The 15731-nt window shown below is 42.2% G+C and overlaps 1 protein-coding gene across 1 annotated transcript; it reads right to left on the reverse strand.

The window, feature by feature from the left end:
• Positions 1-10302: 10302 nt before the first annotated feature.
• Positions 10303-14576, reverse strand: LOC146384056 (zinc finger protein 703-like). Its single transcript, XM_084935801.1, has 2 exons — positions 13828-14576; positions 10303-13039 (listed from the first exon to the last, which is right to left on the reverse strand). Exons 1-2 carry the CDS (start codon positions 14068-14070, stop codon positions 11486-11488), a joined length of 1797 nt encoding a protein of 598 aa, XP_084791927.1. The 5' UTR covers positions 14071-14576; the 3' UTR covers positions 10303-11485.
• Between the last annotated feature and the right edge of the window lie 1155 nt (positions 14577-15731).

Consider the following 15731-nt stretch of genomic DNA (forward strand, 5'->3'; position numbering starts at 1 on the left):
GAAAATTGTCACCCTCTGGATATTTTTTCTTTTCTTTTTTTTTTTGGACCAATCTATGTAAACCCTAGAGATGGTTTTATGGGAAAATCCCAGCACATCAGCAGTTTTTAAAATAATCAACCCAGCTCATCTGGCATCTGAAGTCACTTAAATCACCTGTGATTAAATCACCTGTGATTCTGTGAAGTGGCCTTTGAGTGTGTGTGTGGTGTGTGGAGGATATTTTTTGGTACACTTTGGACCCTCTGAGCATTATTTAAACACCACAGCTCACATGAGATATTTTTGCTGGCCACGTCTATCCTCCTGTCCTTCTAGCATCTCAAACTGATTTTTTAAAAACCTGACATTGAGTTCACAGTGGCTCCCACAATCACCTGGTCTCAGCTGATTGTGGGGGCCTTTGGGATTTGGTGGAATGGGATGTTTGCGTCATGGATGCGCGCAGCCAACAACCATAGCTTACAGTGTAGTGAATTACATTGTACTGAATTAACTAAAACAATCCCTGGTTTGATTTAGGAGGCAACACAACTCCCAGTGTAAATCTGCAAAATCTATAATTCAGAGTTATCTCCTGTGGTAATGCTTTATGGCAAAGGTGCAGCTCAAAGTAGCCTATGTTTGGATGTCACTACAGTGGATACACCCAAGAAGATTGAATTTTCATTGTACTGTTAACCTAATTTTGCTATAAACTATGCTAGTTGAGTTCAGATAACTGCAGTCTTTATCACTAAAACAGAAGAAAGTGTCACTGTGCTGCATGTAATTTATTGTGAAATTGAATGAAACGCCCTTTTCTACCTCCAGGGGTCGCTGTTGCTGCATTTAAAGTCAGTGCACGAACAGAAGACTTGTCAGAGTTCAATAAGTATCCAGGAGACAATGGCACGGCCAGCAGTGCAATGCAAGCTAGCAGCTAGTAGGTTTGCCATTAATCATGGCTGACAAGGAATTCGGGATTAAAGGAAGGAAAGCTGCCAGAGTGACTTTACGCTGAATGAGCGCTGGAAAACAGCAATCCTGTGTGTTTGGTTCTCTCTCTTTTTTTTTTTTTATAAATACTGGAATTCAATAACTAACAGCCAAAACTATGTTCAGTTTCGCTGTTTTGGCTGATAATAATGCATGCAACAATGCAAGTGTGAATACATAATATAAAGAATAACCATTTGTCCAGACTTAAAGGAGCTGTACGATTTAGTGAAATATTTGTCCTTCTTTGTTCCTTGAACAAATTATAACAAATTACTCGTACAATAAAGACACACGTGTTCCTGATTCAGGAATCTGTATAAAAATGTGTAAAATTCTACTTCAATTTTAAAATTCTACTTCAATTTTATTTTCAAAATACTACTTTATTTTGTTGTATTCACAGTCTACTATATGCTGTTTTATTGCAGGAGTTCCCAAAATAAGGCCTTAGCCCTTCCAGAGAATCAGATTTACTGTGAGATCATACATGGTGGTTAGAAAATCTCGTTACAGACTTATTAATTATTGTTTTTTAAGTCTCTGTACCTTTGACATTGAATGAAGTGGAATTGACACCAGTTGTGAATTACTGGGTAAAAAGGAGTTTAATCTTTAATATTTAGTATTTAATTTTATAAATGCATCATGTGCTATTTAGTGGTAAATGTATATGAAAATTTACAATTAAATAAATTAATATTATATGAAATTGAATTCTTAGTATAACTGGAAATGCATGACAGTTTGGTTGAAGGTCCCACTAAAATGAATATGTATAAAGCAGCAGAGGATTTTTCAAGGTACGTTAGCAAGTTCTAGATACTGACAAAGCTAATGCCGTTAGCAAAATTACCATTCCAGGCAGCTAATTGCTATGTTCACTGTACTTGAGGCAACTTTAAAAGAGAGTTGCTGCTGTACACGTCAAGTAAAAGAAGTGGAGCCGTGTTTTGAAATCTTTGTTTCCTTCCTGTGTTTATGCTAAGCAAAGCTAAGCTAGTGCTTGCCTCGCTCTAGCTAAATAATGTTTACAGGACAAGAGAGCATTACCAATCTCCTCACGTAACACTCAGCAACAAAGTGCGTGAACACATTTTCATTATTTTAAAGCCCAATCAAAAAGGGTGATAATTAGATGAAGTCGAACTTTAGCCAGTATGTGTTCATGTGTGTGAGAAAGAGTGCTGCTCTCTGCTGCTGTTGCCTTCTAAGAAACATCTTCTGTAGGCAGAAGCCTTTTCAGTGCCTGTCATATGTTCCACCACAGAAAGACAGAGAACAAGGAAAGCACAGAGAAAGGAGGCTGCTGTGTGTGTGAGAGAGAGAGAGTGCAAAAATGGTACTTGTGACGGGGGAAGATTGAAGTCCTGTTAAGTGCTCTGCTTGAAAGCATGTCTGGCCTCATTAGCTGTCAGTTGTAACAATACTGAACTGGCAGTGAAGACAGGTTGGAGTCTAGTGGTCATAAATCACTCCTCGACAGCTGCCTGACAAGCTGGGAACCAGTACACAGGCACGGGCACCCTCTCAGCTTCGACACTACACAGGCACACACTAATCTAAAAAAATCATTGCTCTCACCCTGAAATTACATAGAGACTGTAACAGTGGTATGCAGTGTTTTGTAAGCGGTAAATTGCTCTCATTTTGAGTCTGCCTCCATATACGCACGTGCACTCATACGTAACCCCTCATCTCCTGTGCCTGTCTGTCGCTGGCTATGCCCATTAGCTAAACGTGCAGTGGCTGCAGTGACTTCTGCGGGGCAGCGGGGGTGTTAAGAGCAAGGCCTGCGGGTCATTAATCACGGCCCCTGACATGCAGAGCAAGAGGCCAAGGCTCCCCTATGCATACAGCTGCTGGGCCACACTCATTGCAAAGGCGATGTGTTGACCCTCGTACGCCCCCGCTCCCAGCGCCTGTGGCTCTCATCTGTTCAACTCCCTCACTGTTTGTGTCAGTCATTGGTGCTGTCAGACACCACCTCCTCTTGATCAACAGCAGCACTTCTGGTGCTGTTTCCTTTCATGCTCACAGTTTTTTATTGATAACTTTACCCTGATTAGACTGTTAGTACAGTCAGTCTGATATCTGGAATATTTTTAGCCAGTGGCTAGCGGATGCGTATTTAATTATTGGATCCTTCCATATTTCAGGTGTGAATTTCTTGCTATTTTCATTATCAGTAGGAAACTTTTAGCCATTTAACAGCTGATGAACGCAACTTGGAGCAGGATTATTTATGCTTAAGTTCCACATTCCCATCATTGTATGTCACCCGTTAGCCAGCAGAGACTCCTTCAAGTCAAATACATCAAATATCCAAACACACAAAAATGCGAAAAACCTAATGTACCATCTCATTCTCACTCCCATCCGCTGACATGATGTCACCCAGATTCACAGCTGCTTGAATAATGATAAAAGACAGTCAGGCTGCGAGACACTGAAACACTGTTTCATCATTCACAACTACTAAATCAGCGAGTCCAGGCACAAGACATCTGTTGAAAGCTGATTCCTTATCAGCCTTCCAGCGCGATTTGCCGAACATCTGGAGTTTCTGAGGACTTTGGCATAGTGTGCACTGGAAAACTCACAAAGAAGGCTAATTTTCTAGAATGTGTTGACACTTACAACTTCAGGCCAGGTGATCTATTGCAGCATAACATGAACTTTGAATGAATGTGGTGCACATGAGGGAAACCAGAAGACAGCATGTTTAGATTGCTTTTCATTAGAAATCGACATTTGAAATTGCAGGAAACGTTTTTCTTTATAACCAATATTGAAGAAAAAAATCATTTTGGAAGCTGACCGTTTGCTAAGCCCTGCTGGTCTACACATGTCCTGCTTTAAACTCACAATTTGTGCATGCAATTTGTGATCATGCTGGCAAGGTTTTTCTTGAAATTTTGTTAAATATTTCAAACAATGGGTCCTTGATTTCAGCTTAGAATAAACAACAGCAGGCTTCCGTGGAAATGGCTTTCATAATCCTAGCTAGCTTTGTGGAAAATGTGTAAATAGAGAAGCAGCTCATATGTAGGAATGGGTACAAAAACCTGGTATTAAACAGTCCCCAGGGCTAAATTGTATATGGATGGAAATATCAACAAGTAGTGGTGCAGGCTTAAAATAGCTTGATGGTGTTGAGAATTGAATACTCAAAAGTGCAGTTGCAGTTTGCTGACAGTGCTCGTTGTCACAAATGCAAGGGGTGTTTTGCTTCAGCTTTTGACTGCCTGACCCTTCTCCAGGTATGTACCCCAGAGTGCACTTATTGTTTTATCCTAAATACAAATGCGGGTTAATGATTATTAAGTAGCTACTAGCAAGGTAACTGTTAAGGACGCGTGCATTCCTTGCTAATGGTATTAGCTTAGCTTTCATCTGGCATAAAATTAGTAAATATTAATTAGTGAATGTGCCGTTTGAGATTTTTTTTAAATGTACTGGTTTTCTAACATTAGCCTACAACATGTTCATTTGTGGCTAGCCACGCATGCTAATAAAAGATGCTAATATGAGCGCAAAAAAAAAGAAGTATTCCTTCATACTTCATGTGGAAAGGTAGCATATGACTGTGCGTTTACATACGAATGATCTGCTAAATCAGTGAGTGTTTAAAAGCAACTTGATGTTCAGTGTGTCCCAAATTGAGCAGCATTTGTTTGGGTAATGGAGTTATAAACATGACATTTTATGCAAATTCTTGTGCACGTTTGCAAATCTGCTTTTTATTTGCAGATTATGTGACGTGCATTTCTCATCCCTCTTGGAATACTAGTCTAGCAGTCACTACAGGAATGACAAAACGTGTGACACATTTTTTTCCCTGTATCTATTTCAGTATTTCGCCTTTTTTCACTTCAACACACCACATTGCTGGACGCACACATCATTTCTGTTGTAACATAGTGGCAAAGATCAGGTCTGCTGGTTAGACTAAACAACAGCATTTGAGTGGAATTTGCTCTCGATCATTAATCATCCTGACAGCTTGAAAAACAACGTTTCCTCCTTAATGACTGTATTTGAGTAATCACGTCTGCTTATTTCCATGAAGCTTCTCTCTCTCTCTCTCTTTCTCAATCAGATAGCTCTCTCTGCCTTGCTTTATGTTGCCGTCCACATGTGTGTATTTTGGAGCCTTTTCTTTGACCTCCCAAAGTCTCCGGCGTGGCGTCTGCTATGGGTCACACTAGCCAATTATGGTGTGTTGTGTTCGTGAAGAGGATAAAAAACCACGAGGAATGAGAGAATGTGGCCGTGAGGATCCAGATGCAGAAGGCAGAGGATCGTGTCCCCCTCTCTCCATGTGCCAAAACCACCGGCAGCCGCTGCTGGCCTCCAGGCCTCCACTGGTCACTGCCAAAGCACGTTTCTCTGTTAAGCACTGGGTTTATGATGCATGAGAGCTGACAACTGATCTAGGAGCCCTTACAGCTCAGCCAGATAAAAACCAGCTGGGGCCATGCACATTAGCAGAGAAGCCATAATTGCATTTGCCCTCTTGTACACCACTAAACTCATTCTGTTGACTTAAAAAAAAAGCCATAAGGCAAGAGAGGTCTCAGTAATTCTTTTTTTCAGAAATAAAAAGCTCCAGTGCAGGCAGATTTATTGTTGGATGTGGGTAATTTAACATACGAGTAGTAGTGTAGTGGATGGGGTGACAGAGCTTTTTTTCTTTTTTCTTTAAGCGAGAAAAGTGTATTTTCAACATTTCTCCCAGCCTGTGGGTGGATGTAAGTGATGGGTTTATGGTGGTTTAGAAACATCAGTACAGCATGGCTGACATCTGTGTCCGCTTTATTTTTGGACTGCTTGAAAAGCCCTCATAGTCGGATGATGGATGAAGTGATAAAGTTGGAGAGAAGACAAAATGAAAGCAGAGGAGTCCATTTCTGGGAAACAGTGTGTGATCTGTAACTCAGAGACAAGTCAGAAAAGAAGCATCGGGGCAGATGTTTGTAATTTGTGACTACGCCTAATGATTTTAATGCAGGAAATTTCACAGCGTCTGACAGCAAAGGAGAAGACACAACAAAAAATTCTGGAGATCAATCGATCGATTTAAAAAAAATCTGCATTTTTTAAATCTAATTTCTCCCAGTGTTTCATCTGCACCGGTTTGGGCTGATAGAGAGGTTAGAGGCTTGTCATGTAATGAAGGGGCAGCTCCACAGTCTGTCACCATTAATCATCAGGGCTGTCAGGCTGCTCCAAGGACTCACTTATATCAACCAGAATAATACCAGAAGGCTTTTTATACATTACAACGAAATGTGTTCGCAACACTGGTTTTAAATTAGAGTGCTAAATTTAAAAAGAAAACAAAGATGTCTGCAACCAACACATTGGAAAAGCAGCGCTGTTATGTGATGGATGAAACCATGGGTAAACCATATTGTTTAAATATAGATGTAATAGTCAGTGGGTGCCCTCCATCTCCCCTCCTGCTGCTTCTCAGTTCCCTTTGCACAGAACATTTCGTCCCCCCAAAAAAGGTTTGAGGAAAAAAGAAATAAATATAATGACTACTCAAAACAAACCCGAATCAGTGGTTAATAAGTAAAGTATGTTTACAATGTTTAAAATGCAAAAACTGTAAACATTGTGTCCCTTTCTATGAAGATTTCATACAGTCAGCAGCTCTGTGAGGTTGCTGCAAGTCAGCGCACACATGACTGTGTTCACTGACTTTTATACAGTCAATGAGCTGTGCCAAGTGGTACTCTCCAGAGATAAAAAACATGAACCCAATGCAGAAGATCCTCTCGGTGCCATTTAAGGCTGGCTGCTAAATGGAGTCATTGTCCTTAGACTCCCATGTTAAAACGTTCAACTATACAGCATAAAAAAAAAGCATATTGACAACCTGAATACAATTTTTGGCCTCTATGTATAGTCTTCTCATGTGTAACACATCTCAGTGAGTTTTTTGTTGTTTTTTGTTAACAACACATCTATCTGAATACTGGAGTTGGGTGCATGACCGCATTGACTGACAGGTGATAGTGCGGTCATGTGTCTGCTAGGCCTCATCCACTATGTTGGAGCATTTTTAATGGTTTATCTGAATAATAGTGTGATGTGCTATGTGGTGCAGACCATCCTAGAATTTACCATAAAACTGAAATATTTCATTAGTCTGTTACGTGGCACTAATTAGCCTGTATGTTTGTTAATGGTTTTGCTAACCAAGCTAGCTAACGCTAACTGAGACCGTCCAGCTTTTTAATTCATGTTATTTAGTTGCAGTCAGGGTTGCTGTCTGTAACATCCTGCAGCTAGAAAGCCTTGGTGTGAGGGCCATCGCTGAAGAAAGAAGAAATGTTGTGCACGTGGTTTGTTGGCTTTGCAAGTGATGGTGCAGGTGCTGCGATGGGCTGATAGAGGGGAACAGTCACGCTCCTTCGTGGAAAGATCAACCATAACCTAACCATCATTCGCTGCTTCATTTACTGACTCATTCATGCAGCGAGTCTTTTTTTCCACACATTTATTCACTTCAAACTTGGACATCAAGACATCAGTGGAATAGGATGTCTTTATCGCTGTCTAGTGATTTTCATATGTGGGTAGAAGAGGGTAAAGTGCTGCAGACACAAGAAAGCGAAAAAAAACATATCTGGCAACAAAACAGTGTGATTTCTCTGGAATCTACTATAGTGCAATATTTATTAATTCTTTCTTTAAACTAACAGTATTTTATGATAATGCATTTTGACATTTTTTTTATATTTAATGTTAAATAAACGGTACAACTGGCCAAACAAGTGGAAGGATGGTTTAATGCTAGCATCTTAAACTGTTTGTATTGTTGCATTTGATTGTGAGTTTCTGAAGAAGAAAAGTTGAGATTAGAATTATTGCACATATTAATTAGATTTTTCTTTTAAAATGAGATTTAAAAAAACATTACAATGTGGTTATTTTTTTAAGAGCTGGGCGGGCCTCAAGACCTCTGTGGTTACTGAGTTATTTTCATAGCATTTTTCTGTGTTTTCATAATGAAAATCCTGTCAGAGATTTCTTCCTGTTAAAAGGGAGTTTTCTCTTCTCACTGTCTCCAAGTGCCTGTTCATAGATGGTTGGCTGGATGTTGGGGGTTTCTCTCCATGATTTTAGTGTCTCTACCTTACAATATAAAAAAGCAACTTGAAGTGACTGTTACAATTTGGCGCTATATAAGTAAATTTTAATTGAATGTCACTTGCCTTATTTAAATTAGTTGATTTAGATCTAAACTTTTATCTATATATTAAATTACAGAGAATTTTGTTTGTTTTTTGTAAGCTAGCTAAACAGGCTTCAAGGTATGGTGGACCTAAAATGAAAAATTAGAAAGAAATAAAGAATATTTCACAAAGCAATAAAATGGAAACATATCCTGAATGCTTTTGTTTCGTGAAACCGTGTTCTTCGTCTTGTTTTGTTTTGTGTAATGATGCTGTTTGTCTCACCTCCAGGTCACCGCAGAAAAGTTATTGTCTGTAGAAAATTGTTTGGTAATTCATCCCATAGGTGTTGAGTTGCTCTAAATCAAACATACTAACCTCATGGGACCACTAGGAAAAACAAATTACCAGTGTCACCAGGATTCATTGCAAAACACCCCCTCAGTGTCCTGTGATAATATCACAGCACTGGACTGGTTCAGTTTGCCTCGGCATTAGTAAATATAAAGTCATAGTCTAATTTAAACCTTAATATTTGAAGACTGTAAATGTGTTTAAACACCAGATTGGATATTACAAACGTAATTAGAAGTTGCCAAAAGCCGCTCTATATTTTTTAATAACTTGTGGTGGTGAATGAGTTATTATCACTGTTGTAGAATGAGCTAAACATCCACTGGGGGTTGAACCCCCTAACATTTTTTGCTACCCTAAACTAATATAAAGTGGACCTGCTGATATTTTGTAACCTAAAATTTATAACTGATCTTTAATATTAAACTGAGGTGATACATTTCACAAGGAAAGGGTTAAATCTAAATTTGGGATGACAAACTGTTGAGAGGTGTTTTCACCTCCGAAAGAAATAAAAAACTGGCTTCCTACCCTTCAGCAAAAAGAAAGGCGTGCGTGGCCTTTTTCCGTTTCTGGCTTCTTGAATAATTTCATTAACATTACTTAAACCATTTTCAAGCAAATGAGTAGAAGATTACCACAGAGGCAGGTGATGTTGCCTCCTGGTAACATACAGATATCACTGGTCACCAATAGGTGGCATCCCAATCCACCGCCATAGCATCTTTGCTACAGTAAACACAAGTGACTGATAACACCTGAAGAGGAAATGTGGAGAGAAATCCAACGAAAACAACTCAAAATATCCTCGGGTCTGGCACTGAAAGAGAGAAGTGAAACTTAACTGGTAACAACTGCCAACTTATTTCTTAGAGCTAATAAACTAAAGCGTGTCTGTTTTCTGGGGCATATCTGACAACATAAAACACTCAGAGAGGGGGGGCCTGCCGAACTCAGACAGCCCCACAACAGCAAGTCAGACCACTGAAACAGGAGCGCTCTCTCTTGTTACAGGCCTCTTTGACCCCTCTGGGAGCCTTGTCAGAGTTGTGATTGACCAGCATGGGTCATCTATACTTTGCCAAGGGTGTCACGGAGTCATGTTGCTAGGAAATGGCATATTACTGCTGCCAATCACGCGCTGGCTGCGGTAACCTGAGCAACTGTCAGGGCTCCGTCTCGATCGCACGGAAAGCTGCTGCTAGTGGCTACAGTGTATATACATTACATCTCGACAGGCTCGACAGGCACAAATGTCACCATTTTTCACGAAGCGCACTTGAACGCTAAATCTGGGAGCATTAAATCAGGATGCTTTAGCTTGAGGTTGACACGGAATAAGCTGGAGCTCAACGGTAAAGCACACCCGACGTCGTCAATCAAGTAACTGTTTTCGCTGCAAGAATAGCTGCCTGTACACATCTGGATCACCTATACTGTCGCCTTGCTGACATATATGCTCAGAAGGGTTTACGCCTGCCTTTCACCACTTCACTTGTTTTTCCTTTAAAAGGTAGGAATCTGCAAAGTGGCAGAACTGGTCTGGGAAATGTTTCGGACACTTTTCTTGTCGGTACTGATTTTTCTGAGAAGTGCTGACATAAGTAAACGTCTTGTTATTAATCAAGAAATATCATTTGTCAGGTGTTGGTTGTCAAGTATTTCCAACAAAGGCAACACAGTGAATTAAGCCTAGGGTTAACAAATGCACTACAAAAAGCTAATAAAGAGAAATCTTTGACTGAAAGCCATTCACATCAGAAATGAAGACAACAAAATATACATCTTCAGTGTTATTTATTTACTAAAATATGACCTCCCCTTTCACTGGATCCCACCACAGGGTGCTCCAAGTTTACAAAAAATATCACATCTCAGTCGATTTGCCGTGTGAAAAAAAAAACAATCAAAAGAGGCGAGGAGCTCAGAGAGAGATGTGACTGTAACATTCATTCTCGGAGAAGTTTTAAGACACAACGCATTCCACACCTGCCGTGTGTGCACTTGAAAACGAGGAGAGATTTATGTGGTAAACTTTACAGTCAGCTCCCCTTTTATAAAATAAATACAAGTTCTCAGTAGGAATAAAAGGGAAAAAAAAACAAGGAACCAAAACAGATGATCACAAACCACGGGGGCGAACCAAGTGTTTGCACTGCGCTGAGCTTACAGGCATCTGATGCAGGGAGAAAGCCACTGCAGTCACACTAACACCGATCCCGATGCTGGAGCTCGCTGCCATTTCAAAATCATCATCATCAACATTTGCAACGAGAACCCTGAAAATCCCAGAGCTGTCACGCAGCGTCCATCCATCAATCAGGCGAGTCCACAGGGCGGCAAGTGTCCTCAGAGCAGTCGCGCCTGCTGCAGAAGCATCCGAGCAATGTGCAGACATGCAAGAGCTGCGTGTCCACTGAATGTTAGCAATAGGTCCTGGTTTGAAACAACAAATCTTGTATAAACAGATAATGTATAAAGAACCAAGAAAAAAAAAGATGAAGATGCTCTCAAGTTAAAATCCAGGAGTCGCAAGTCCCTCCCAGTTCCACTTGAAGCTGCTGCGAAGTCAGAGGAAGCAGCAAGTTGCAGTGATTAAAGTTAAAGTAACCATCAAGACGTTTTGGGGAGCGTGCTTATTAATGTCCTGGCTGAGCAGATGAACACACACACTCAATATGAAGCGACAGCCAGCAGATACTAAGCTTAGCATACAGGCTGAAGATGGAGTGAACTCTGTGAGGGGCACGTGTTAACCTGCTCCTCAGCTAAAATCTCTGGTAGCTCGTTCAGTATTTTACCCCTTCTCCATGCTAAGCTAAGCTAAATGAACTGGCTTCATATTTAAAATAGAAATTCGCCAGCGGCGTCAATCTTCTCATCTGACTCTTAGCCAGGAAACAAATAAGCATTATTTCCCAACACGTTAAACCATTCCTCTAAAGATTTAAGTAGGTGGTGCATCACTGGTATCCCAGAGCCGACGCAGACCCCAGTCTTTGACTGTAGAGTGCGTAATGAGGGTAGTATGGACCTGTGGTGGGCAGAGAGTGCAGGGAGATGGAGGAGGGTCCAGAGGGGAGATGGACCTTACTGTAGGGGTGATAGCGAGCCAGACCCAGGCTGGGGGGAGCCCTGAGAGAAAGAGAACTGGGCATGGAGCCTGGACTGTTCTGATGTGGGAGGTGAAGGTGGCAGGAGGCAGGCCCTGAGGAGGAAGCAGAGAGCAGCTTACTGTCCATCCCCACCGGCAGGGCTGTGTGCGTGCGGAGGTGAGCCAGGAGTTCGTCTGATGTTGCGAAGCGCTTGTCGCACGGCCCTCCAGCTGAGACCCAGTTGCAAGCGTGTGGCAGGGGATCGTTGGGGAGCATGAAGCCGTACGTGTAGAGGGGATGAGAGAGGGAGGAGGATGCACTGGATGACAAGGAGCTTTGGTGGAGAGAGTGGAGGGGGTGGGAGGGATACACCAGTGGGAAGCTGGATTTGAGGGTGGAGGAAGGGTCGTGAATGCAGGAGTTGCAGTTGCTTCCACCAAGATGGGATACACTTGGGTAACTTAGACAGTAGGGGTCCCTGCATAAACCCTGCATGAAGGAGGGAGGGGAGGCGCCCGTAAGAGGGCTGGAGCTTGGGTGCTTTCCTGGTACGCCCATGCTGCCCACGCTCAGGCTCGACTTGGTCGGGTCCAGCCCAGGAACAAACTGGGATGGGTAGCCTGCGTAGCCCCCCACTACAGATCCGTGGTAGCCCATATTTGAGGAAGGCAGAGGGAAGAGCGGCTGGCTGGTCTTATAAGGAGAAATGGGCGTAACGTGTCCAGGGCCGAGGTTAGGCTGGGTGGGCTCTGCTTTGCCTGCGTCATGGTTGGAGCCTCCGTCAGAACTTCCGTTACTGCAGTTTGTGCTGGCCCGAACGTGACTGGAGTTAGCGTGGTGCGGGCTGTCCGAGCTGGCCTTGTTTACCTCAGCGTCTTTTTTGGGATTTATGTTATTGTTGTTATTATTATTGCTGCTCGTGCTGGTGGGACTGCTCTGGTCACGTGCAGATTCACCAGTGGGACTCTGGGAGTGTGGGGCGTGCTGTCCACCTGGAGAGTGGCTCTGTTTGGAAAGCTGCTGAGCATGTCCCGGTGGGGTGCTGCTCCTGGCTCTGGAGCTGGGCGACACAGCGTGAGGCGGATAGGACTGCTGGCCACTGGTTGAATTTCCATTAGCTGTAGTGCTACTGCTGCTGGGCACCCTGAAGCCGACTTTGTCACTGCCGGAGCCGCTGCTGCTGGTGGCTCCGTCTCTGCGACATTCACCGCTGCCTTTGTTGTAGGGCTTGAAGCTGGATTTGTCCTCCGGGGTGTGGCGGTGCTCGCCGAGCTTCAGGCTGGAGACAGATGACCGACTGCTGGGCTCCTTGTCCCCCTGACTGCAGGAGGAATTGAGCTTGGAGGAAGAAGGAGGGTCCGGTTTACCAATCTGAGAGCAGGTCTGAGCAAGCAAGGCAAGGGGACTCTTCTTTGCATCCAGCTACAACAAAATTAAACAAGTTTTACTACATTTTTTAAAGCTTTCCAAAAAAAACCTAAACAACAAAACACCCAGAAGTTTTGTGTGACTTTGTGTAGGCCTGCTGACGGTTATTATGTACCAAATGCTCTATTGCTCTGTGCATAAAATGCCAGAGGGGTCTTTGTAACTTCCTAGAAGTCGGGAGGGGGGGGGGGGGGGGGGGGTGTTTAAGCTTTAAGCATAAAAACAAAGAAAAAAAAGGCTTTTCTGTAACATCGATTACACTGCACTCAGTGCCTTTGTTCTTTAGGAAAACATCTGACATTTGAGAACTTCACCCTGTGCTCTGGGAAGGTGGAATGGCTTCTTTTAGACACTAAAGTAGGCTAATACAAAAAAAGCTATTCACTTAAGTTTAAAAAACAATAATAATTATTATTATTACATCACATGTTAGCAGACAACAAAAGCAAGAAAAGGATTTGATTATCTAAAACAATCTTCATAAACTTTAACAATTTATCAACAAATCAGTTTTTAATTTTGGAGTAAATTGCGAATAAAATTAAATAGATATCAGTTTATCGCAGTGCGTGTGTGTGTGTGTTAGCCTGTGGAGTTTAAAAAAAAACACAGACCAGAGCATATTATCAGCTCCCTGCAAATGCGGGATTGTTTTTATCTGTTGTCATAGCAGATTTCAGCCCTTTGTTGCGACATATCCACAGATCTGCAGTGTAAGAACAGTCCTCTCTACAAAGGAACGCTAAATAAATAAATAAATAAATAAAAAGGTCCATAAATACCTCGATGCTCACTGGTGCGGGTGTTAGAGGCTGTAAATATTCCGGGTGTAGCAAGTGTCCGGTGTGCGCCGTCAACATCTTGATAACTCGGATAGGAAGCCGCTTTGCCTGTCGAAGTGGGTCCAGAGGGGTCAACAAAGAGAGCGCAGCACCGGGACGGGACTTCTTAGGAACGCTGGTCTCACTGAGCTCGATCCGCGCGCTAACTCGATCAGCAGCTGATCCTGAAGGGAGATATTTCATTGGAGAGAGGGCGCAGGGGGTGGCCGTGGACGTGCGTTACTTTATATAAAAAAAAACTTGTAAAAAAACAGTAGTAATAAAATAAAGAATAAAAAAATAATAAATAAAAATAATAATTCAAAATTGGTTTGGTAAATATAATCCAGCGGACATGAAACACAGACGGGCGTCCTTAAATGTCCCGAAGGACGGAGAAGCCTTTCAGCCCCAGTGCGCTACTTCATTTGGAGCATCCTCGTCCCAAACACGGCTCCTGTATTCCGACTTCAAACCCCACAAAATAAAAAAATAAATAAATAACAATAAAGTCCACAAAGAAGAGCACGGTGTCCTTTCTGGCAAGGTGCAAACGAGAAAAGAGCCACTTGAGAGTCCGAGTGCTCGGGAAACATCCCACTGCGTGTCTCCGTGCAGGACTTCAGCAGCTCACTGATCACAACTGGCGGACTTCAAAGTGCAGCAGCCGCCGTCCGTCCGCTGGGTGGCCGCATCGGTAATAAGCGGGGCGGGGAGGACGTTCGTGAAGGCGGAGCCACCTCGGTCTGCAAGTGACGATCGTTACTCTTTTGATTTGTTTATATGATCATCCGTGGAGGGGAGGGGTGTCACAGGGTATATTTACTCAAATACTATACTGAAATATCATTTTCAAGTATGTGGAGGATATGGAAAGCCACGAGTGCCAAAAATGAATTAAACGAATAAGTGAAATAATTGATGATCAAATAATTATTCGTAGATTTGATTAATTCATCATCATCATCATCCTTTATTTATATAGCACTTTAAAAACACACCTGGTAGACCAAAGTGCTGTACAATACTAATATGCACATAGTAATAAAACCAGACATAGCAATAAAATTAAAAAATAAAATAAAATAAATAAATATCAGTTACCCACAGAGTTAAAAGCCAGGGAATAAAAATAGGTTTTTAATAAAGACTTAAAAACGGGCACTGATGTAGCCTGTCTAATATGGAGAGGAAGGTTATTCCAAAGCATCGGCGCTGCAACAGAGAACGCTCGGTCTCCTCTAAGTTTCAGCCGTGACTTTGGCACCGAAAGCAGCAACTGCTCAGCTGACCGAAGGGAACGAGCGGGGACGTGGGGCTTCAACAAGTCAGACAAATAAACAGGTGCCAGACCATTTAGAGATTTAAAAACCAATAAAAGGACTTTAAAACGGGTCCTAAATTCAATTGGAAGCCAGTGTAGAGAGGCCAAAATCAGAGTGATGTGATCAAATTTCCTTCTGCCAGTTAAAAATCGTGCCGCAGCATTTTGCACTAATTGCAAGCGTGACAGAGTGCCCTGCCCAACCCCTATTAAAAGAGAATTGCAATAATCTAAACGTGAAGTAATAAAGGCATGAATAACACTTTCCAAGTCACGCTTGGAAAGAAAGGGCTTAACCTTCGATAAACGTCTGAGGTGATAGAATGCTGATGTTTACGTGACCATCAAAGGTAAGTGCAGAATCAATTTTAACTCCGAGATTTGTGATCGAACTCTTTAGTTGGGAAGTCAAAGCTGCAAGATCAACATCTGGAGTATGAGAAAAACGATTTGTGCCAAAAAATAAAATCGCTTCTGTCTTCCAATCATTAAAATTTAAAAAGTTTTTTGCCATCCATGCTTTGACATCAGTAAGACACTC

The sequence above is a fragment of the Perissodus microlepis genome, chromosome 7 (assembly GCF_051167445.1).
Source record: "Perissodus microlepis isolate ML-2025 ecotype Zambia chromosome 7, ASM5116744v1, whole genome shotgun sequence".
NCBI lineage: Eukaryota > Metazoa > Chordata > Actinopteri > Cichliformes > Cichlidae > Perissodus > Perissodus microlepis.

What these genes read in the sequence shown, in the direction of transcription:
- LOC146384056 (XM_084935801.1), bottom strand. Translation starts at nt 14,070, where the DNA reads ATGAAATATCTCCCTTCAGGATCAGCTGCTGATCGAGTTAGCGCGCGG. An exon ending in CCGCACCAGTGAGCATCGAG is followed by an intron (nt 13,040 to 13,827) that starts GTATTTATGGAC and finishes ATTTTGTTGTAG; the next exon opens with CTGGATGCAAAGAAGAGTCC.